At 45.6% G+C, this 24,562-nt stretch overlaps 1 protein-coding gene across 1 annotated transcript in view; it reads right to left on the reverse strand.

The window, feature by feature from the left end:
* Positions 1-24,562, reverse strand: part of GAB2 (GRB2 associated binding protein 2) — a 141,059-nt gene that overhangs the window by 17,230 nt on the left and 99,267 nt on the right. The window contains exons 3-4 of the mRNA XM_081327825.1: positions 5,053-5,293; positions 3,713-4,299 (exon numbers count right to left, since the gene is read on the reverse strand). Of these exons, the coding sequence (XP_081183951.1) occupies positions 3,713-4,299; positions 5,053-5,293 (828 nt within the window). The remainder of the gene's footprint in view (positions 1-3,712; positions 4,300-5,052; positions 5,294-24,562) is intronic.

Consider the following 24,562-nt stretch of genomic DNA (forward strand, 5'->3'; position numbering starts at 1 on the left):
CCTCAGCCAGCAAGGGAACTGTGGCCCCTTCATGACTTGGGGACTTCAACTCCCTGAATTCCTGAGGCAGCCTGGCTCAGCTTGGAAACCTCTCCCTTTCCCCTCAGCATGGCTGGCTCAGGAATTCTGGGAGTTGAAGTCCAGGAGTCACAAAGTGGCCTAGGCAACCTTGGCTCTTTTATGACTCATGGACTTCAACTCCCAGAATTCCTGAGCCAGCCTGGCTCAGCTTGGAAACCTCTCCCTTTCCCCTCAGCATGGCTGGCTCAGGAATTCTGGGAGTTGAAGTCCACGAGTCATAAAAGAGCCTAGGTGGCCTATCCCTGCCTTAAGAGAAGGCTCTCCTTCCTACTCTGGTGGGTGAGATAGACAGAACTGGAAAAAAGATGGCCTTTCAAATAATGTGGCCCCAGGTCTAGAATAGAATAGAATAGAATAGAATAGAATAGAATAGAATAGAATAGAATAGAATAGAATAGAATAGAATAGAATAGAATAGAATAGAATAGAATGGAATGGAATGGAATGGAATGGAATGGAATGGAATGGAATGGAATGGAATGGAATGGAATGGAATAGAATAGAATAGAATAGAATAGAATAGAATAGAATAGAATAGAATAGAATAGAATAGAATAGAATAGAATAGAATAGAATAGAATAGAATAGAATGCAATGGAACGGAATGGAACGGAACAAAACAGAATAGAATAATAGAATTGGAAGGGACCTTGGAGGTCTTCTAGTCCAACCCCCTGATCGGGAAAGAAACCCCATACCATTTCGGACAAATTGTTGTCCAATCATTTCTTAAAAACTTTCAGTGTTGGAGCACCCACAACTTCTGGATGCAAGGAGTTCCACTGATTAATTGTTCTAACTGTCAGGAACTTTCTCCTCAGTTCTAGGTTGCTTCTCTCCTTGATGAGTTTCCATCCATTGCTTCTTGTCCTGCCTTCAGGCGCTTTGGAGAATAGCTTGACTCCCTCTTCTTTGGGGCAGCCCCTGAGATACTGGAACACGGCTATCATGTCCCCCCTCGTCCTTCTCTTCATTAAAGTAGATACACCCAATTCCAGCAACCGTTCCTTACATGTTTGAGCCTCCACTCCCCCGATTATCTGAAGGACCATCTTTTTCCAGTCCTGTCTACTCGACCCACCAGAGCAGGGAGGCAGGGACGGTTAGGAATCCCTTCTCTTAAGGAGCTCCATCTGGTGGGACCAAGAAGAAGGAAACATATTCCTTCCAGAGATAAAAATGATTTTTTTCCCCAAAGGCCTGGAACACCGAGTTCTGCCCCCAGAACCCCAGGGTGATACAGAGGCCATCAAACCTTTGGTGTGATTGATGTCACCAGGAAGTGGGGAGCTAATTTTTGATTGCTATAAGCTGCCTGGAGTCACCATCAGTGAGTTGGTTGGCCATAGAAATGTTCTAAATGAATGAATGACTGAATGAACGAACGAACGAACGAACGAACAAACGGTGTGTGTTTATAAAATAGGGCACTAATAAAGTATAGGTAGTCCTCGACTTAGGACCAAATGGAGCCCAACATTTCTATTGGTGAGTGAGGCAGTTGTCCGACGGGTTTTGACTCGCTTTGCGACCTTGCTTGCTACAGTCGTTAAGCGAATCACTGCACTTGTTAAGTTAGTAACGCAGTCGTTAGGGGAATCTGGCTTCCCCATTGACTTTGCATGCCAGAAGGTCCCAAAGGAGATCGCACGACCCCGGGAAACAAACAGTCATCAGTACCAGCCAGTTTTCCAAGTGTCTGAATTTTTATCACGCGACCCTGGGGATGCTGCGACAATCGTGTGAAAAACGACCCTACTGTCGTTTTTTCCCAGTGTTGTTGCAACTTTGAACAGTCACTAAAGGAATGGTTGTAAGTTGAGGACTACCTGTACTCCAAAAACAATGCATCAGGCCTCTGAGTTGTTTGGGGGAGGCTGTTTGTGCTGCATAGGCGATCCTAACCTATTTCGTAGGCACCAAATCGAACAGAATAACAGAGTTGGAAGGGACCTTGGAGGTCATCTAGTCTGGGCAGTGGCGTAGCGTGGGTTGTCAGCACCCGGGGCAAGCACCCGGCTGCTGCACTGTCCCTCCCCCAGATAGTCACTCGCTCTCTCTCTGCACCGCACCGCACGCCTGGCACCCCCCCCCCTCCACAGTGGGTGGCGACCCAGCGGCTCGGATCAGATTCGCACAGCCAGCACTGCAGTGAGAGAGAGTGAGTGAGCCAGGCAGGGGCAGAGAGCTGCGAGTGCGAGCGCGCCCCCCCAGATGTTGCGCCCGGTGCGCCCGGCCCCCCCTGGACCCCCCATGCTACGCCACTGAGTCTGGGGGTTCCCAAACCGTGGGCTGCAGCCCGGTAGTGGGCCATGGCCTGCTGGCCACCAGGCCGCGGGACAGGCTGCCCAGCGCTCGCCCATGCCTGCGCACACCCCCTCACTTGTGGTAGCGCTGCAGCCGCAGGGTGCAAAAACAGTACGCCATGCCGAGGGGTGCAAAAATGGGCCACTGCCACGCCACAGGGCACAAAAACAGGGCACTGATGCACCACGGGACACAAAAACAGGACACCGCAGTGCTGCAAGGAGCAAAAACGGACAGCGCCACACCGCAGGGTGTGGAAACGGGGTGCTGCCATGCTGTGGGGCGCAAAAATGGTCCCCGCCAAGCCGTGGGGTGCAGAAACAAGGCACTGTGCCACACAAGAACGGGGCAGAGGTAGTGAGTATCACACGGGTGCTAGCCCAGCCCCATTTGTGGCACATGCATGCTCGTGGCCCCCTGCGCACGTGTAAAATGCTTCCCCCTCGCTTTTCCTCCGGTCGGCCAACCGACAAAGGTTGGTGACCTCTGATCTAGTCCAGGGCTTTTCAACCTTTTCACCCATTGTACCCCTTTTAGGATATGGCAACATCCGAGTACCACCAGTCGCCTAGCAAGGTGTCAAAAACCTGATGACCAAAGAAAAAAAAAAAGGAAAAGTGATGAAGTACAGGTAGTCCTTGACTTACAACAGTTCGCTTAGTGACTGTTCGAAGTTACAATGGCACTGAAAAAAGTGCCCCCCAAGCCACAGCTGAGCAAGACATCTGCCTGCCCGCCCGGTGGCGCTCTTCCTCCTGTCCGAGGTTTTCATTGTTGTGAGCGTTTCTGTTGTGGATTGGCAGCGGGGGTGGGGTGAAGGGGGTGTTTGGTTTTTATTCCCCCCGTCTGCTGGGTGGTTGCAGCAGGTTTTGGTCACTTCACATGACCCTGGGACACTGTGACCGTCATAAATATGAATCAGTTGCCAAGCATCTGAATGTAAATCACAAGACCCTGGAGATGCTGCAACATTCCAGCTGATCGGTGCTTCTTCTGGGCTCAGAAGCGCCAGGATCAGCGCTGAGCTCCAGCTGGATCCTGGCGCTGATCCTGGCGCTTCCGCTGAGCCCCGACAGCCCTGCAGCTCCAGCCGTCTCTCGCTCAGGCTTGTGCGGTGCTGCCCCCGGTTCAGCTCATTCCCCTCCCACGCTACCACTTTTCTAGGATGCTCACATACCACCTGCCAGGTGCCAATGTACCACAGGTGGTACCCGTACCACTGGTTGAAAAGCCCTGTCCTATTCCAACCCCCTGCTCAAGTAGAAGACCCTACGAGAAGTGGCGGTCCAGTCTCTTCTTGAAAACCCCCAGAGATTGGAGCTACCTCGGTGTAACCTGCAGTTCTCCACTGCTGGCAGTGTGTTCCTTCGGGGAATGGTCGTGACTACTGGGCTCGTGCTGAGGCCTTCGCCGTCCATCAGGCGTTGTTGGGGGCTGCCCCAGCGGGATTCGGTCTGCCCCGGCTTGGGAGGCCTTGGGGGAGGCGTTGCCCCCGTGTCGCTCGAAGCCACCGCCAGGGCGTTGTGGTTCTTGTCAAGGGTGAAGGTCCGTGGAATCTGGTAAATGGATAGAGGGGTGCCAGGGACGTCGTAGGAGTCGGTGGAGAGTTCTCCAAACTCTTTGCAAAGGGTGCTGTTGGGGGTTTTGAAGGTGTAGACCTCTTCGCTATCTGACGTCTCCGAGCCGGTGAGGCTCGACTTGGTGTAGGCGTAGCACCCAAAGCTCCTGGGCAAGTCGTAAGCGCTGTCCCTCAGCTCCGAGTTGTGGCGGTTCGGTTTGGGCAAACTGTAGAATCCGTGGACTTGCCCGCCCCCCACCCCGTTGATGCAATGGCCGTTCTCCTGAGACGCTTTCTGAACCGAGGGGTCGCTCCTCATGAAGAAGCGGGTGGCTTGAGAGAAGCTGGCGCTCCTGAGAAGGAAAGAAGAAGAGGAAGAAGGATTACTTCCTTGATCGCGAGAGCCAGTGGCAAGGCGGGGTAGGCAACCTTGACTCTTTTATGACTCGTGGACTTCAACTCCCAGAATTCCTGAGCCAGCTGAAGTCCACGAGTCACAACAGAGCCAAGGTTGCCTACCCCTGGGCTAGGGCATCAGACTAGGAAGCAGGAGATTCCGAGTTCATGTCCCACCTTAGCTGTGAAGGCTGGTAGGGGTACATTGGGCCAATCACTAGGTGATGGTGAGTTCTAGTCCCACCTTAGCCATGAAAGCCAGCTGGCAGACTTTGGGCCAATCACCAGGTGTTGGTGAGTCCTAGTCCCGCCTTAGCCATGAAAGCCAGCTGAGTGACTTTGGGCCAATCACCAGGTAATGGGGAATTCACCAGGTGATGGGGAATTCTAGTCCCACCTTAGGCATGAAAGACAGCCGGATGACTTTGGACAAATCACCAGGTGATTCCCCAGGATGATTAGGGTTAGGGTTAGGGTTTAGAGTTAGGGGTAAGGGTTAGGGTTTAGTTTTAGTGTTAGGGTTTAGGGTTAGGGTTAGGGTTAGGTACTGGTGATAGAGAGGGGAGAGTTTCTCATAGGCACCGCTGCTTGTGCAAAGAGAGCTTCATGCGCTTGTGCGCTCACCCGCTGCTTGTGCGGCCCGGTTCCTAGCAGGCCGTGGGGACCCCTGCTATAGGTTAAAAAGAATTATTGGATAAACCCAGAGTTACCTAGTATTTTCTGATTTCTGGCTCATGCATTGGTGTAGAAAGAGATAGTCTTGAGGAGCGCTGGTGGAAAGCGTGGTCCGGATATGGTTAGACGGTGACTCAAACGTGAAGAGGGTGGGCTGGCTTGAGTGCGAAGGAGCGGACGTCTTTCGTTCCCGCAGCAGCCGTGAGTTGGAGCCGCTGAGCTCGGCTGGCGACGAGCGGGGGCCATGACTCACAAGAGGGACATTTCGTAAGGAATCTGCCCAGGAGGGGAAAAAAAAAACAAAACAAAAGAGAGAAGTTGCTATCACCATTAACACGACTAAGTTGCTGTTTACTTGGGTCTGTCTTTTCCTAAGGCTGAGATTTTATTGAATGTCTCTTTAAGTGCTCCAACACTGGAAGCTTTTAAGAAGAGACTGGACAGCCATTTGTCTGAAATGGTATAGGGTTTCCTGCCTGAGCAGGGGGTTGGACTAGATGACCTCCAAGGTCCCTTCCAAATTCTATTATTATTATTATTATTATTATTATTATTATTATTATTATTATTATTATTATTATTATTATTATTATTATTATTATTTAAACATGAACCTCAGTCAACTGAACACTCAGATTGACTGGCACTAATGGTTGACATGGGTTGCTGCCAGCATCCTAGGTATCAACCAGGTATCTCCTTAAAATGTAAGATGTTCCGAGTAGCGCAGTTTTTTTGTAGCTTTGCTGGAGTTATTGCAGGAATCTGCAATTTCTTGATGTATTTTGCAAAGTTTTTGGGGAAAAGTTGTTGTTATTATTATTATTATTAATAAATATTAGACCACTGCTATCATGTCCGCCCCAGTCCTTCTCTTCATTAAACTAGACATACCCAATTCCTGCAACCATCTCCAATTAAAGCGGCATTAGTCAGCAGGAGATATGAAAAACTGCCAGAGAGATGCTGTCAGCCTCGTGGATTGTCTGTTTTTATCCAACCGGGCCCTCTTTCCATTAAGGGACACGATTCAACAGCGTCTGGGATTCAGCTATGATGCAAAATCTAATGTCAAGTATGCTTCCTGGAATCCACACCTCTCTCCCCGCCCCCTGCTCTTTCTATTAAACCGAGAAAGGGATATTAATAAACCTTGCTGACTAATTTCTGCCTAGCTGCACCTCCAATCAATATGCAACTTTAGCTTTTATGATGTCAGCGGGAGATTAAAGGGGGGGAGAAAGAAAATATTCTGTTTCCATAGCTGATGGGCAAGGAACACACAGAGGCTGCCTCTGCTTTCCGAAAACTAAAGCAAGTGCGTTATGCCGTAAGAATTTAAATAGCCTCATTTCATTCCTATGTTTATTACACTGTCCCGATAAAACTGTTATTTCAATACGCTTTTGAGCATGGCAGATGTAAAAATGGTTCGGAACACTTAAGTACGCTTCTCTGGGGTTCTAATCCCAGAGGCTGTGGGAAGTCAGCACCCCCCACCCTCAGAGAAGGAAATATTAAAAGGGCAGAATATTATATTTCCTCAAAGGATCTTAAAAGAGGCAGAAAAGCATGCCCAGTTTTTCTTTCATAGCCCCAAGTCTCCCTCCCCCAAGCAGAAATCAGCTCTGTAGAAATGCAGATGTGATCATCCATTCAGGAAGGTTGGAGGCCTCCAGCTAGAAGCTTAGGAAGACAAAGACACCTAAAATCTACATACCCCACCCAAACTCCAAGACAGGACGTAATAGGATTAACTCACAGATGCCGAAGGGGCACACTCAGATTCAGGTCAAAGTACATGACACAAGAAATACAAAGCCTCAAACAGGAACAGGAAACAACCTCAAGAGCCCCTGATGGTATAAAAACCCACTCCCTACATGTGCTCTGTTATATATTGGCTGTTAAACTAATTATTCACCTCACACGTTCGTGAGGGAAACACGGGTTCATTCTCCTCACACGTTCGTGAGGAAGACACGGCAGCCCGTTGACAGCTGTCAAAAGGGCTGCCGCCTCTCACCCCCCCGCCGGCGCAGCAAGCGGCTGACTTTGACAGCTGTCAAACTGCCGCGCAGGCGCAGTTCACTGATAGCTGTCAAAGTTGCCTGGGCCGCGCATGCGCAGAACACCCAGAGCTGTCAAAGCTGCCAGCTGCCCACAGCAACAGCTCGTTGACAGCCGCGGCTGCCACAGCTGATCTCGCCTGATTGGCTGCCGCCGCGTGGCGGGAGAACACCGCCAGCTGATTGGTTTTTTGTTACAAAGTTTTGTGTATAAATAAGAGTGAATCCCGGCGGTTCCTCGCCCGGGGACCCGAGTCCAAAATAAATCGTTAACTGTGCCTGCTGCCTCCTGGTCTTCCTTCGACAACAACGCATGCTCGCTCTCTTTTCTTCCACAGCCATCTCTCTGTCTGGCTCTCCTCTTCAATAAACTGCATCCTTCTTTCTAAAGCAGTCGCCATGTTGTTTAGTCCTGGCTCGGACAGAACCCTGACGAAGACTTTTCCTTCAACAAGGCCAATTAGATAGGAAAAAAAATACAGATGGTCCTCGACTTAACGACCGCAATTGAGCCGCTCGCACAAAACTATTTCCTTTCCCTCACCCCACTGGTCCACAAAACTGGAAAGGTTGGGGACTATTGAACTAACTGATTGATTTTAAAAAAAAAATCTAAGCAGGCTGAAAAACCTAGTTAATATTCAGATGTTACAGCACCGATTTTCCTTTCCTGGTAAAATATTATTCCTTCTCTTGGCTTCAGACAAACTTGAAGCTAGTGTCAATTAATTCCAACAGATAACAATTAGATTACTGCAAAGTGGTGGAAGTGGTTTAGCGGAGGTACATTTATTTACTCTCCTGGTGGGTCCAGAGAGATAAGGCACTGAATGTCTTTAAGGCAACGTATTTATTTTTATTGTTTTAAAAAGAAGAAATTCTCAAAGCAGCTGCAAGGCTGATTCAGCTCAAGAGACTGGCCCTCAAACTTTCTGGAGGAGAAAACATTCAAGGTCACGTGCAAACTCACTCGAAAAGAGGAAAAGCAAGGATTTCAAAGAATATTAACATCGTAATTCTTGAAATGGAGCAAATAAAGAGAAGGAAATTGTCTGTGATTAGCATTGAGCACACCACTTCTTTCTGAAGTGTGGAGGGGGGGACGCATGTTGTTCTTGTTATTCTCAAAAAAGCCCACAAAACGTGTGACTGCAGAGGGAGAAAATAACTGAGGCCAGAATTTATATTGCTAAGTGAGACGTTTGTTAAGTGAGTTTTGCCCCATCTTTCTTGCCACAGTTGTTAAGTGAATCACGGCGGTTGTTAAATCAGTAACACGGTTGTTAAGTGAATCTGGCTTCCCCATTGACTTTGGATTGTCAGGTCACAAAAGGGAGATCATGTGAGCCCGGGACACTGCGACCGTCATAAATACGAATCAGTCACCAAGCATCCGAATTTTGATCATGTGACCATGGGGATGCTGCAGTGTTCGTTAAGTGTGAAAAACAGTCATAAGTCACTTTTTCAGTGCCGTTGTAGCTTTGAACGGTCGCTAAACGAGGACTACCTGTACATGAAGCTGGCTAACTGCAGCATATTTAACAAAACTTGATTCAGCATAATAAAGGATGCTTGCTTACATCTGCATTCATGTTTGGCACAGAGGTGTACTAAAAGTCTGATATTCTAAAACCTTTTTTAGATGGCTTTTTCCATCCCTCTGCAAAAATTCTAATTGCTTTGCAAGGAGCCTTTTTTGCACGTCTCTGTTTTTGCATCAATTCCCTCTGATTACTGGAATAAATTAATCCTCCTTCTATATATATATATATTTTTTTTTAAAAAAATGTGTAGCGTGTTTACTTCATTTGATGCACCGAAGAGATCTTGTCTTGCCTGGATCAGTGGTGGAGATCTAAACAAGATGAGCCCGAAGTGATAACGATCTTTTGTTTTTAATTTTAACTTTTCAGATTTGACTTTCATTTGTACTGTTTTTAGCTTACGTTTTATATTCCTCGTTTCTCTAAAATTGCAGCAAGCCGTTCTTGAGGGTGGGAGGTTAGCGTAAACCGAAAGAGGAGATATAAGTTCAATAATAGATGAATGAATCAATCAATAATTGAAAAAAAAAAATGGCTGAAATTTCCTGTTTGTTGCCTGGCCCTGTGCACAGTATTTAGTTACGTTGCTGTATCTGAGCTGCAGCAATCCAGGAGCTAAAACGGTTTAAATGAAAACAATCTGGAGAATGTCAGCTGTGCCCAATTTTAACAGAATAACAGAGTTGAAAGGGACCTTGGAGGTCTTCTAGTCCAGCCCTCTGCTCAGGCAGGAAACCTTATATCATTTCAGACAAATGGGTGTCCAATCTCTTCTTAAAAACCTCCGGTGATGGAGCATCCACAATTTCTGGAGGCAGGTTGTCCTACTGGTTAATTGTCCTAACTGTCAGAAAATTTCTCCTTATTTCTAGGTTGTTCTCTCCTTGATTAGTTTCCATCTGTTGCTTCTTGTCCTGCCTTCAGGTGCTTTGGAGAATAGCTTGACTCCCTCTTCTTTGGGGCAGCCCCTCAAATATTGGAAGTGCTATTATGTCACCCCAGTCCTTCTTTAAATTAAACTAGACATTTTACTGAAAGGGCAGAAATTATGCAAGATAGGCAGTCCTTCAAATAACTATCCCACAAGGAGCCTTATAAACAGCAGTCAGAACTCACAGGATGCTCATCACTGGACCGGTGATGCTGTTTCTAACTGAGGGTTTTTCAACCTTGGCAACTTTAAGACCTGTGGACTTCGACAATGCTGGCTGGGGAATTCTGGGAGTTGAATTCCACAGGTCTTAAAGTTGTCAAGGTTGGGAAACCTGGTTCCAAGCAAACTTCAAGGGGAGCCCCACGTACAGCACCTTGCAACAGTCTAGCTGGGGCACGAATGAGCAACCGAAGGACCTCCTGGTCTAGAAATGGGAACATTTCCAGATGAATTTGGGCGAAAGTCTTCTTGGCCACAGGTGCATCTGTTGTTACAGCAGAAGCTGCGAGTTCAAGACATCTCCCAAGCTGGATACCAAATGAGTTGGCTGCTAATTTGGACCGATATATATCTCTGCATCAGGTTGGAAAACTGGTGGGTTCCTGGAAGACAACCTGGACAGAAAATAGTAGACTTGGACAGGGAAAAATGAAGGGGACTCTAGCTTAAGATGGCCAACTAGTTGACAGACTATCTTAACCCCAGAATGTCACCTAGATATTCGCTGTCAATGAAACATGATTGTCATAGCTTATTGGCTGCCTGTTTAAGAGAAGAAACATTCCTTTGATTCTCAAACAAAATCAGAGATTGTAAGAGCCTCCATATAATTCTGCTATTTATGCAGCCAAGAGATCCAGTTTGTTGTAGTGGTTAAGATGGCGGCCTAGGAACCAGGAGTTGGTGAATTCTAGTCCCACCTTAGGCATGAAAGCCGGTTGAGTGACTGTGCACCAATCACCTGGAGATGGTGAGTTCTAGTCCCGCCTTAAGCAGGAAAGCCAATCGGGTGACTTTGGGCCAATCACCAGGAGATGGGGAATTCTAGTCCCACTTTAGACATGAAAGCCGATTGGGTGATTTTGCGCCAATCACCTGGAGATGGTGATTCTAATCCCACTTTAGGAATGAAAGTTGACTGGGTGACTTTGGGCCAATCACCAGGAGACAATGAGTTCTAGTCCTGCCTTAGGCATGAAAGCCAACTGGGTGACTTTGGGCCAATCACCAGGAGACGGTGAGTTCTAGTCTCATCTTGGCTTGGTGACTTTGGGCCAGTCCCTCTCTCTCAGCCCAACCCACCTCACAGGGCTGTTGTTGTGGGGAAAATAGGAGGAAGAAGAAATGTTACATATACAGTATTCACCTCCTTGGGTTGGAATGAAAATCTAATAAATAGATAAATACAGTCTGACTGCCTCTTATGACAACTAAGGTTTTGTGCAAGTGTCAACCTGAGCAAAGGATCTATTTGATCTAATTCAATAATTAGCTTATTTTAAAGAGAGATGCTTAATCTCTGGAGAAAATAACGCAACCATCCAGAATCACAAATCATAATTCTATGATTGTCGCACCCAGGAAATAAAACAAACTGTCATTAGAACAAGAGAAAAGAAAAGATTTATTTTTACAATGCCTAGTCATCTTAAGGAAAAAGCAGTCACTAGATGGGGCAATTGGTACGAACAGGATAATATCATGAAAAAGGGGAGGAAGATGTAATTCAGCAGCTGATATATGACCTGCTCAGTAGCTAACTTTAAGGTGTATGGACTTCAATTCCCAGAATTCCCCAGCCAGCATGAGGAAAGTCAAAGTTCATACACGCAGTCCTCAATTTGTTGAACTTTAAATCTGTGTCTAAAAATGATCAATTGATAAAGAGGTTGGGTTTTGAGGAGGGAAAGTAGGGGGAAAAATGACTTGCTGGGAACAGAAAGCTCAAAGGGATTGGAGAAGAACAGAGTCACCAAATCAATGCTTAATGCAAGATCTGTTAACTCCTGGCTGGATGGGAGACCACCAAGAAATCTCAGGTCTGTAGGATAGTTTGTCTACTGGATGGCAGACCACCAGGAAATCTTAGGTATTTACTTATTCATTTGTTAAATTTATTTGCCTCTTCTCCCGCCCTGGGGTTACTCTGGGCAGCTTGCAATAATAGAAAGAAAGAAAATGAAAGGCCCGCAAAGAGAACTGAAGTAAAATTAACAGAAAAATAAAATAAACAATTAAAAAGGAACACAACAAGAACAATACATCAGTATGATAATAAAGGCATGTAGGCTAGACTAGAAAATTACAGTGGCAACCTATTTTTATATGGTTGCCTGAAAACTGTTCATGAAGTCAGTAGAGGTCCAGGTCAACTCAAGAGGGTGGCCTTGACTTTTAATGAAAGAGGAGACAACCCATGACCATTGATTGGGTCATCCTTCTTTCCATGTATAATATAGACCAGAGGTCTTCAAACCTGGCCCTTTGATGACTTGTGGACTTCAACTCCCAGAATTCCTCAGCCAGGCACACTGGCTGAGGAATTCTGGGAGTTGAAGTCCACAAGTCATGAAGGGGCCATAGTTCCCCCATGCTGGCTCAGGAATTCTGGGAGTTGAAGTCCACGAGTCATGAAGGGGCCATAGTTCCCTCACGCTGGCTGAGGAATTCTGGGAGTTGAACTCCACAAGTCATGAAGAGGCGATAGTTTCCCCCATGCTGGCTCAGGAATTCTGGGAGTTGAAGTCCACAAGTCATGAAGGGGCCATACTTTCTCCATGCTGCCTGAGGAATTCTGGGAGTTGAAGTCCACAAGTCATCAAAGGGCCAAGTTTGAAGACCCCTGATATAGACTGACACTGTTTCCCCTCCCCTCGCGACTCTCAACGGAGCCTCAGGGAGGCCCATCTCCGCCTCCTCATCTGAGTCACTCCCTGGTCCCCCACTGCCATTAAGAGACTTCAAATTTCAGCCTTGGTTCCAAAGCAGCCAATTGCTGCTCGCCTGTCATACTTTGCCACAAGCCGATTGGATGCAGGGGCTGGAGGGAGGTGGGGAAAAGGGCAGGAATACACCCCTGCCATCTTCCCTTGCTCCATGGAACTATGGGTTTCTGGGAAGTGTAGTTGGAAGGTGCAGTGGCTCTGAAGGTATCCCACAGGTGCTTTTTCACCAGGCAACGGGACTTTCTTGTTTTCCTTTGAAGATGTTTCGCTTCTCCTCCAAGAAGCTTCTTCAGCTCTGACTGGGATGGTGGGAAATGGAAGGATTTATATTCCTTGCAGATAGCTGGTCATTTGCCTTCTTTTAGAGAGTCGTTGAGGCCACCTGGAGGCTTATCTGTGTCTTCAAGGTCACCTGAGTGGTGCAAATGGGTGTGGAGCCTTCTTGGAACTGGCTAAAAGGACTGTGTTGTAGACTGGTGATGGGTGGTGTTGTATCCCTCCCCCTCTGTTGAGAGAGGGCTATTCAATTCCTCTTTAACCCTTCTTTCAAAACAGAGGCCTCTCTGTCCAAAATGTGGACTTTGCTGTCTTCGAAAGAGTAGCCTTTGTCTTTTAAATGCAGATGGACTGCTGAATCTCGTCGTTTTTCTATGTTGTGCCATACACTTATGAAGTGGCTGTTTTGTTTCCCCACTCTGCATATCTGCACATGGCTGACTGCGTTGTGCTGCATAGACCACGCTGCTCAGCCTGCGTGTTTTATCCTTTGGGGTAGACAAGCTTCTGCCTTTGTGTATTCCTGGGTTTGAAGCGTGCACGTATGTGAAAAAGCATCTTCGGGACAGCTATGACCTGGATGATTGAGAATCTCCAGAGACTCTGAAGGTGTCAAGGTCTGCCAAATGTAAATCCCATGGGAGTGATGGATGCCGAATTTTGGATGCATGCTTTAAGTTAGTCCAACTGAGGTTACGCTGATGCAGAAATGGTTACTCTCCGATGCGCCATTTCACCCAATTGAAGGTTACAAACAGAAAAAGGAAGTTTTAGTAGCATATACAGTAGACAGAAGCTAAAACTCAAATACTTTGGCCACCTAATGAGAAGGAAGGACTCACTGGAGAAGAGCCTAATGCTGGGAAAGATTGAGGGCATTAGAGGAAGGGGACGACAGAGAATGAGGTGGCTGGATGGAGTCACTGAAGCAGTAGGCGTGAGCCTAAATGGACTCCAGAAGATGGTAGAGGACAGGAAGGCCTGGAGGAACGTTGTCCATAGGGTCGCGATGGGTCGGACACGACTTCGTAACTAACAACAACAGTAGACAGTCCTAGCAATGTCAGCCCGCAGCTTACTTTGGCTGGTTCCAAAAAGCTAAACAGGATTAGTATTTGCCTGGGAGACTAACAGTAAATCTCTGGATTGTAGGCTAGTCTATTTCTCCCTTGGATGGGAGACCACCAGGAAATCTCAGAGGTCTAGGGAAGAGTCAGGAAATTGAACCGTTCTGCCAGAAGGAATCACTTTAGGTGTTTGTTCAGAAGAAGGCTTGTTTGTGGTGCCAAACAGGAACTGACCTACTCTGAGGGTATCTTTCATTGTTCAAAAGCCATCCTGCCCACTAAATATTTCCCACTGGTTCCATCACACGATCTTCCCACGAACAAATTTCACAAAAGAAATCTCACAAAGGGGGAACATTAAACCTCCCTGAAGCCAGTTTTCTTCCTAAGAGACGATGGCGTCCTCTTAAACGCAGAAGCTGTAACAGGATACCGTCAGAAATACGGTAAGAGGATACCACCGGCAACTTGATGCTACATTTTTATTTTTTTGGGGGTGGGTGGGAAACCTGGCTTTCCTTGCCGAAGGAAGTGGATCGCTTCCCCTTAGGAGCAACAGCTGATGTATTTCCTTACTTATTTAAGGTTGAAGATCAAATAAAGAAGGGACGCTATAGACACCGATAAGGCCGAGTGAGAAATTAACAGGTTATGAACACGAGATGCTTTACAGGTACTCCTCGACTTATGGCTACAATTGAGACAAAATTTCCGTAGCTAAGTGGGATAATTGTTAAATGACACACCCCCCTTTTTTTTTACTCCTATTATTATGCAAATGGAAACTATGCCAATAATACTAATACTAATATTAATAAGGGACACGGTGGCTCAGTGGGTTAGGACGCTGAGCTTGTCGATCAGAAGGTCAGGGTCGAATCCCGAGTGCCGCACAACAGAGTGAGCGCCTGTTACTCGCCCCAGCTTCTGCCAACCTAGCAGTTCGAAAGCACGTCAAAAATGCAAGTAGAAAAATAGGGACCACTACGGTGGGAAGGTAACAGCGCTCCGTGCGCCTTTGGCGTCTAGTCATGCCGGCCACATGACCACGGAGACGTCCTCGGACAAGCGCTGGCTCTTCGGCTTTGAAACGGAGATGAGCACCGGCCCCTAGAGTCAGAAACGACTAGCAGGCATGTGCGGGGGAACCTTTACCTTTACCTTTAATACTAATACTAATACTAATAATAATAAAAATTTGGAAGGGAACTTGGAGGTCATCTAGTCCAACCCCCTGAGCTTGGTTGTTTTCTTTCAGACCTTTCACCACCCAACTAGGTAACAACATCAGTGTGAGAAGGAGGAGGAGGACTGTTCTGAACCAGCCCTCTTCTCACAACCCCTAATTAAAAGAAGAGTCTGGAAAGCGTCCAAGGCTAAAAGGCTTCTGCCAAGATTTAATTACGCAGTTAACAAAAACACAAGAGCTTGTCTTCTCAAGCGGAAAAGTTGCTTTCAGCAACCAGCCCCTCCCCAAACACTTCTTTTATAGAGAGCTCAGGGCGTGGTCTCCCTGTGCCTCCTCCCGAGGAGTCCCATAGTCTTTCTTTGTTTGTCCCTGCTCGTCTGCCTCCTGCGTCGGGCGTCCTTGAACAGGGCCAGCTGTGGGTCATCATCCTCCGCACTCTCGGGCTCACACAGCTGAGAAGAGGTCCCCGGCTGAGGACTCTGCAAAGCCTCCAAATCATCATCAGCCGGTTCGTTTCCCTCCTCCCCCACATCTGAGTCCTCCGATACATCGGACCCGGCTGTCGGACCCACAGGCTGGCCCTGAGTCACAACAAGGATGAAGTCCTTGGTGCTCTCTGAGCTTGGTTGTTTTCTTGCGGGTGTTTCATTACCAGACTAGGTAACGCCATCAGTGTTAGTAAAGGAGGGTTTGCTCTCCTTATAGGAGTTGGCTCTTTGCCCTGATCGATTGATGATCATCGATTATTTAGGATGCCCACGCTATCCACAAACACTGGGAGCTGAAAATCACAGCTTCCCATCTGGAAGCTACAAAGTTAGAGAAGTAACATTAATTGATTATGCGTCATCAAGTCATTTTCTCAAGAGAGCTGGATCTTTGCTTTGATTGATTGATGAGTGATTAGATGCCATCAAATTGCTGTCAACTCCTATTAGACACCACATAGCTAGAGCTTCTCCAGTATGATTTGGCCCTAACCAGGTCCTTCAGATCTTCCAGCAGTGGCCCCATCAGAGCTATAACTGAGTCTCTTCACTGTGCTGGGGGTTGTTCTCTCTTTCTCTTTCTTTCCACTTTTCTCAGGACCAGGGTGTCCCAAAGGTGCTTTTTCAGGAGGCAACTGGGCTTTATTTTTTTCCTTTTAAATGTTTCACTTCTCATCCAAGAAGCTTCTTCAGCTCTGACTAGATGGTGGGGAATGGAGGGATTGCAGACAGCTGGTCATTTGCCTTCTTTTTGAGAGTTGTTGAGGCCACCTGGAGGCTTATCTGTGTCCTCAGGGTCACCTGAGCAGTGCAAATAGCTGTGGAGCCTTCTTGGAACTCCCTAAAAGGACTGTGTTGTAGACGGGAGATGGATGGTGTTGTATTCCTCCTCCTCTGTTGAGAGAGGGCTCTTCAATTTGGACCTAGATGGTCTCTTTGACCCCTCTTTCAAAGCAGCGGTCCTCTCTGTCCAAAATGGTGGACTTTGCTGTCCTCGAAAGAGCAGCCTTTGTCTTTCAAATGCAGATGGACTGCTGACTCTTGTCCTGATGGGTTTGTTCTCCCGTGTGGTGCCCTGCGTTTATGAGGTGGTTGTTTTGTTTCCCCAATGTGCAGATCTGCACGTGGCTCACTGCGTTGTACTGCATAGATCACCTTGCTCAGTGTGTGTCTGGGTGTTTTGTCCTTGGGGTGGACAAGCTTCTGCCTTCGTGTATCCTTGGGTTTGAAGTGTGCACGTACGTGGCGTTGGCTAAAGATCCTCCTGAGTTTTCCGGTATTCCTGCAACGTATGGAATGACAACATTGCTTCGTTTATTGTTTCTTCTTTGTCTGTTATGGGGGGGGGAGACTCCTGCTGGGTCTTTTTTGGGGATTTGATGAAGGCCCACTTGGGATAGCCACAAGTTCTGAGGGCTACCTTGGTGTCTTTTAGTTTATTTTTCCAACTTTGCCGGTAGGCAGGCCTCCAGCTCGATGGATAAATGGATAATTTATTTATTTATTATTTATTTATTGGGACTTATATGCCACCTTATCTCCCGAAGGACTCAGGGCGGCTAACAACAATAAAACACAATAATACAAATGTTTTTTTAAAAAAAGATTAAACTAACAAGCCCCAGTGATAAAATATTAAAAACATTTAAAAAAAAACAAAAAAACCCTAGCTCAGATGGCATACAATGAACAGCTGACCAGCAGAGGGAAAACAAACAAACAAGGACTAGTCTACTGATACAAAAGGGCAAAGAAAGAAAGAAAGAAAGAAAGAAAGAAAGAAAGAAAGAAAGAAAGAAAGAAAGAAAGAAAGAAAGAAAGAAAGAAAGAAAAAGAAAAAAGGAATATATTTTGGTATTCTTTTGTTTTTAGCCTAAGGGGAAATTAAAAATAAATAGCACAAGAACATATATATAGCAAGCATTCAGTCTAATCCATTTTAAAAATAAAATCTTTGGGTGCTTTCACATATCGTTCTAGGTTGAAGGATCTTGCTGCAAGAGAAACACATCTAACAGAACATAATATGCAATTTTTTTGCCCTCAAACTGGTGTTAGCAGGCCAGTCTTCTAATGAAGCGAGCAAAGACAATCGTGCCACGCCCTTAATTCCCATTTTGTGCTCCAGTGGGTGGTGAGAATCAAAATCTTCTGAGGGACACTGCCACGTATGAGACTCTGAAGAGGGATCACACCAGCAGTTACAAAGAGAGCTTATATATGAGCTTCATTTTTTTAAAAAAAATATGGCCACAATCCTATGACTGTCATCTGTCAGTCACATTCCAGCCACGTTTTTCAACTTCCTAGTCTCGTTTACAGCCTGGAGATCTCCTAGAGGTCTCCCATCCTTATCATTTACCAGATCTGATCCTGTAGAGCTCGCTCAAGTCTTGCAAAAGTCTCAAATGCCCCATTCTTGTCTTTAAAAAGAGCCGAGGGAGTTTCACCAGGCTGATTCAGAAGAAAACAGAATAGCAAAAAAAAAAAGAGAGGCAAGTTTGCCATCTTTGTTAATCAAAAGATCATCTTTGCTTAATGACAAAGCACGCAGCAGGGAAGCCGATGATTAAATGTTTCCGTCCAACGATGTCACTTTGCTGTAATTAATACCACTGCCAGCTATTTATCTTGCATTAGATTGGACGGAAAGATTTCTTGGCTTTGATAAATCTTCAGGAAAAGGGCAAAGAACTATTCCTATTTTTTTTTCTCCCCTTGTTGCAGAACCGATTTCTTTTCAGCGCTGATCCAGGCAGTCCTCGACTTACAACTTTTCACTGAGTGACCGTTCCAAGTAACAACGGGGAAAAAAATAACTTATGACTGCTTTTCGCATTTACAACAAAGGACAGCACCCCCATGGTCACTTGATCAGACACTGGGCATGTATTTATGATGGTTGCAGTGTCCCGGGATCATGTGATCACTTTTTGGGATCCTGTGACAAGCAAAGACAATGGGGAAGTCAGACTCACTTTACAGCTGGGTTATTAACAGCTGAAGTGATTCCCCTTAACAAGCGTGACGAGAATGGTCGCAAAATGGGGCAAAACTCAATAACTGTCTCACTTAGCAACAGAAAGTGTGGACTCAGTTGTGGTCGTAAGTAGAGGACTATTTGTATTCTTGCCTGTGCTCAAAGGATACATCAAGACACAAAAACCTCGCAACTTGGTGGCTGAACACGATCCCTACTCTGCTTTCAAGTCTTTTTCCCAGTTCACTAAGTGTTTGAGGAATCCGGTTGTCTCGCCCCAAAACCGGGGACGCCACTCTGTACGGATAGTCCTTAACTTATAAACAATTCGTTTAGTGACTTTTCAAAGTTACAACAACACTGAAAAAATGGACATGTGACCATTTTTCACACTTACGACCACTGCGGTGTCCGCACGGTCATGTCATCAAAACTCAGATGCTTGGCAGATGCTTGTTTGCAGAAACATGAGAAAAATGTCTGCATTTAATGGTCATTTATTCAAATACTAAGAACTGTATTAATATAAGGTTGGCAAAAGATAACATTATTGGAAGAAGAGAAAATCAAGCAAAGCTATTATATATGGACTATAGAATTATAGAAATTAATTGTTATTGTTTTTTAAATACTAACCCAGACAACATGCTGCTTACCAAATATTAAGGCGATAGTGTTAAAAATCAATAAAACATATTTAAAAAACAAAACAAAACTCAGATGCTTGGCAACTAGTTCCTATTTATGACGGTTGCATCCTGTGGCGATCCTGCGATCACCTTTTGCAAACTTCTGACCAGCAAAGCCAGATACACCTTAATAATGGTGTTACTAAACTAACCATGCAGTGATTCACTTGACAACTGTGGCCAGAAAGGTCGTTAAATGGGGAAAAACTCACTTAACAAATGTCTTGCTTAGCTGTGGTCGTGAGTTGAGGACTCCCTGTACTAAATTAATGGCTGCAATGATTCGCTTAACAGCCATGGCAAGGGAGATTTCAACACGCAGAAAAACTCAACTAAAAACGACCGCCCTCACATAGCAATGGAAAGTCTCAGCTGTGGTCATAAGTCGAGGACTACCAGTAACAAGAAGAGGTTCTGAGCCGCTTTAGGCCACTTCGTCTAAATGCACGAGGCCCTTTTGGCAGCGCGGCACACTGTGTGCTGTTGTTGTTTTTCAATGCAAGCTCTGGCCCCTATCTTTCTCTAGATCACAATCTGGTCATGAACAATTTGCGTCAAGATCTCTGCAATAAATCCAACGTGTAAAACAGCCACGGTTTGCGGTTTGCGTACATCATTTCCATAAATCAGTTAAGGCAGGACTGCAATGCCTTATTGAATTTTTCCTTCTCTTCTCTTGGGAAAGAGGCCTCTGGTTTTTTTTTACCATATTCTCAGGGTTTTTGAGAAAATAGAATGGAATAGAATAGAATAGAATAGAATAGAATAGAATAGAATAGAATAGAATAGAATAGAATAGAATAGAATAGAATAGAATAGAATAGAATGTGATGAGAATGGAACGGAATGGAACGGAACAGAACAGAACAGAACAATAGAACAGAATAGATTAGAATGTGATGAGAATAGAATAGAATAGAATAGAATAGAATAGAATAGAATAGAATAGAATAGAATAGAATAGAATAGAATAGAATAGAATAGAATAGAATAGAATAGAATAGAGCTGGAAGGGTTCTTGGAGGTTTTCTAGTCCAGCCCCCTGCTCAAGCAGGAGAACCTATACCCGTGGTGGCGAACCTATGGCACGCGTGCCACAGGTGGCACGCAGAGCCCTCTCTGTGGGCATGCGCACCCTCGCCCCAGTCCTAGGCCTTCAGCTGGGTTTTATAAAACCTTTTCGCTTTAGGCCTCTGCTGCCATGTGCAAAAAAAGAAAAAAGATTCAATCGATCAATCAATTTCAACTTTTTGCGGGGGAAAAAAAGATCACGCAAAGTTGGAATTGATTGATTGAACTTTTTAGTCCCACCCAGTCTGCCGTTACCACCGCAGCCACACCCACCCAATGGGCCACGCCCACCCAGCACCCAACGATACATAAGTAGGTTTTGGGTTGCAGTTTGGGCACTCGGTCTCTAAAAGGTTCGCCATCACTGACCTATACCACCTCAGACCAGTGACTGTCTAGCCCAGGGGTAGGCAACCTTGGCTCTTTTATGACTCGTGGACTTCAACTCCCAGAATTCCTCAGCCAGCATGGCTCAGCTTGGAAACCTCTCCCTTTCCCCTCAGCATGGCTGGCTCAGGAATTCTGGGAGTTGAAGTCCACGAGTCATAAAAGAGCCAAGGTTGCCTACCCCTGGTCTAGCCTCTTCTTTAAAATCCCCAGTGATGGAGCGCCCACGATTTCTGGAGGCAAGCTGTTCTTTTTTGAATTTCTCTAAGGGGAATTTTTGAGCCTGAGGTGGGAGGAGGTGGAGGAGGACATTTCTGCAGGATATACGCTCTTGTGATTTAACTCAGCTGCCCCCCAACATTTGGGCACCAGGGACTGGTTCCGTGACGAGAGGTTTTAACACGGACCAGAGGGGTGCATGGTTTCGTGTGCTGCCTGCATCCCGCAGATGGGGCTTTGTTTGTTTGTGCAGACCGGTTTCTGACATGGCGCAGACCAGTGTCAGTCCAGAGACCTGGTGTTGGGGACCCCTGATTGAAGGGTGGGGGAACCAGGAAATCTGCAAATTTCTGGAGAAAGAAATATGACAAGGGAAAATAAATACTGGTATTCCCATACAGGTAGTCCTCAAAATAACAGAATAACAGATTTGGAAGGGACCTTGGAAGTCTTCTAGTTCAACCCCTTGGTCAAGCAGGAGACCCTATACCAGGGATGTCAAACTCAATTTCATTGAGGGCCGCATCAGCATTGCGGTTGTCCTCAGGGGGCCGGGTGGGTATGGCCTGGGTGGGCGTGGCCTACTGGGTGGGCGTGGCTAAAGTGCGTATGGCCTACTGGGTGGGCGTGGCCAGCTCTACATCATTCGCATCAAGGGTGCCTATGGGGGCTGGGCAGGAGTGGGACAGATCTGAGGGTCTCTGGCGGAAGGAGGGTCTCTGGGCCAGGGCCAAGGCAGTGGGGGCCGTTCCCTCACTGTTTCCAGGATGGCTTCGCGGGCCGCATAAAACCACTTCGCGGGCCGGATCTGGCCCCCGAACCTTGTGTTTGACATGTCTGCCCTATACCATTTCAGACAAATATTGTCTAATCTCTTCTTAAAAACCTCCAGTGATGGAGCATCCACAACTTCTGGAGGCAGGTTGTTCCACTGATTAATTGTTCTCACTGTCAGGAAATTCCTCCTTTGTTCTAGGTTGCTTCTCTCCTTGGTTAGTTTCTTGTCCTACCTTCAGGTGCTTTGGAGAATAGCTTGACTCCCTCTTCTTTGGGGCAGCCCCTGAGAGATTGGATCACTGCTATCATGTCACCCCTCGTCCTTCTCTTCATTAAACTAGACATATTCAATTCCAGCAACCGTTCCTTATATGTTTTAGCCTCCAGCCCCGTGATCCTCTTTGTTGCTCTTCTCTGCATTCTTTCCAGAGTCTCAACATCTTTTATACATCGTGACGACCGAAACTGGATGCAGTGTCCCAAGTACGTCTTACTTCCTCGACTTACAACCATTCTTTCAACAACCATTCAAAGTTACAACAGCACTGACAAAAGTAACTCACGTTTACAACTATTGCACCCTTGTAGGATCATATGATCACAATTTGGATACTTGGCAACTAGCGAGAGAGTCCGGGGTTCATATGATCACCATTTGGAATTGACCCAGCAAGTTTCTGACCAGCAAAGTCAATGAAGCAAGCTAGATTCGCTTAACGGCCGTATGGGTTACTTAACAACTGCAGTGACTTGCTTATCAACCATGGCAAAAAAGGTCATAAAATAGAGCGCAAATTTACTTAACCACCTTGCTTAGCGCAGCAGAAATTCTGGTACCAGTTGTGGTTGCACGTTGAGAACTACTTGTACCTGTGCATCCTTCGTTTTGTGACCGAGTAATGTTCCCAGAGTCATAGGATCACCTTTGCGTCAAGCAAAGGCAATGGGGAAGCCAGATTCACTTAACAACCATGTGACTAAGTTAATAACTGTAGCAATTCATTTAAGAATTATGGCAAGCAAGGTCGTAAAATATGGAAAAACCCACTTAACAACTGTCTCAGCACTGGGAATTTGGGGGCTCAACGGTGGTCGTAAGTTGAGGATTACCTGTGCGCTCTTTCCCACAGCCACATCCCCATCCCATAAGAAAAAGAAAAAACACAGCGACCATTTTGAAGCACGCTCCCCTTGGCAATTCACGGAAGCCACAACGTCTTCAAAGATTCATTATAACAACAGCTGAGGGGGATTTTGATAGATTCTTGAAGGAAAAAAACCATTGGGACAGGTTGAAACATGGAGTGTCTGTTCTACAAAGGAGACAGGTGTCACACCGAGAAGATGTAACACTCCCGCATACTTATCTGAGGTTCAAAGCAAAAGCAACAACAGGTAATGAAGAACCGTCTGGCTTCAGTCAATTACACAAATTAAGCGTGCTTTAATTTCATTGCTCTAATAATCTGGAATTTCATTCATCTTACTTGTCCGTTCTCTTTGTTGTGCCATTCCAACTCACACCTTTGATTCAAAGGCATCAGGTTTTTTTAAGCTGATGCTTCAAATGTGTCAATCAATCAATCAGAATAGAGATGTAGGTTATGATTTGTTATTTGGATGAAAAAATTTAAGCTTTTAGTTGGATAGAAGAATAGTTTTATAAAATTAATATAAATTGTTTTCTTTGTGATTGAAGCTAACTTGTAATATTTTTATGGGTAATATTGGAATAGGTAATAGAATATAAGAATATAAGAATGATGTGATTATATAAAAAAAATTTAAGTTTGGAAAGTAATCTATGGTATTTTAAGTTGTATAACACATTAGGATAATGTGAATTTAAAGCTTAGTTGGAATGAGGAATAGTTTTAGATAATTGATATAAATTGGTTTATTTGGGATTGTTTTTATTGGGTATCAGATTGGAAGGTATTATTTTGTATTTGAATAATCATTGATATGATATATCTACCGTATGTATGTTTGGAATTTACCTATATGAGTTAAAGTTTGTTAGTTTGAATAGTTTAGGATTGTTTGCGTAAGTTAGATTATGATTGTTTGTATTTTTATACCCTGTATTTTGCTCTGGGAAGCCGGGGGGGGGGGGGAAGGGGAAAGGGAGGGAGGGGTTGGGGAGGGTTGGGGAGGGGGAAGAGGGTGGGAGGGGAGGGGGTTGGGAGGTTTTTTTTTCTTTTTTTGGTTTGTTAAAGATAAAATGTATTGTAAAACTTTTTAATTAAAAAAAATCAGAATAGAGATGGAAGGGACCTTGGAGATCTTCCAGGCCAACCCCCTGCTCAAGCTGGAGACCCTATACCAGGGGTCGGCAACCTCGGCTCTTTTATGACTCGTGGACTTCAACTCCCAGAATTCCTGAGCCAGCATAGCTGGCTCAGGAATTCTGGGAGTTGAAGTCCACGAGTCATAAAAGAGCCGAGGTTGCCGACCCCTGCCCTATACCATTTGGCTGTCCAGTCTTTTCTTAAAATAGAATAGAATAGAATAGAATAGAATAGAATAGAATAGAATAGAATAGAATAGAATAGAATAGAATAGAATAGAATAGAAGCGAAGCTGGAAGGGACCTTGGAGGTCTTCTAGTCCAGCCCCCTGCTCAAGCAGGAGTACCTATACCATCTCAGACAGGTGAATGTCTGGTCTCTTCTTAAAAATCTCCAGTGATGGAGCGCCCACAATTTCCACCATATTGTTGTATCTTTTTATTTTTCTTTCTATCCGGAATAAAACAATGGGAGGGAAGTTGGGTCCTCTATCCTAATATGACCCACCAGGGGGATTTCGGTCAAAAAAAGTCAAAATGGCATCTGTCCTGTCCTGAGGGAAGCTCTAAAACCGTTGTATAATAAAATAATGGGATGGACGTTAGGTCTTCTACCA

Source organism: Vipera berus (genome assembly GCF_964194415.1).
Source record: "Vipera berus genome assembly, chromosome: 4".
Taxonomy (NCBI): Eukaryota; Metazoa; Chordata; class Lepidosauria; order Squamata; family Viperidae; genus Vipera; species Vipera berus.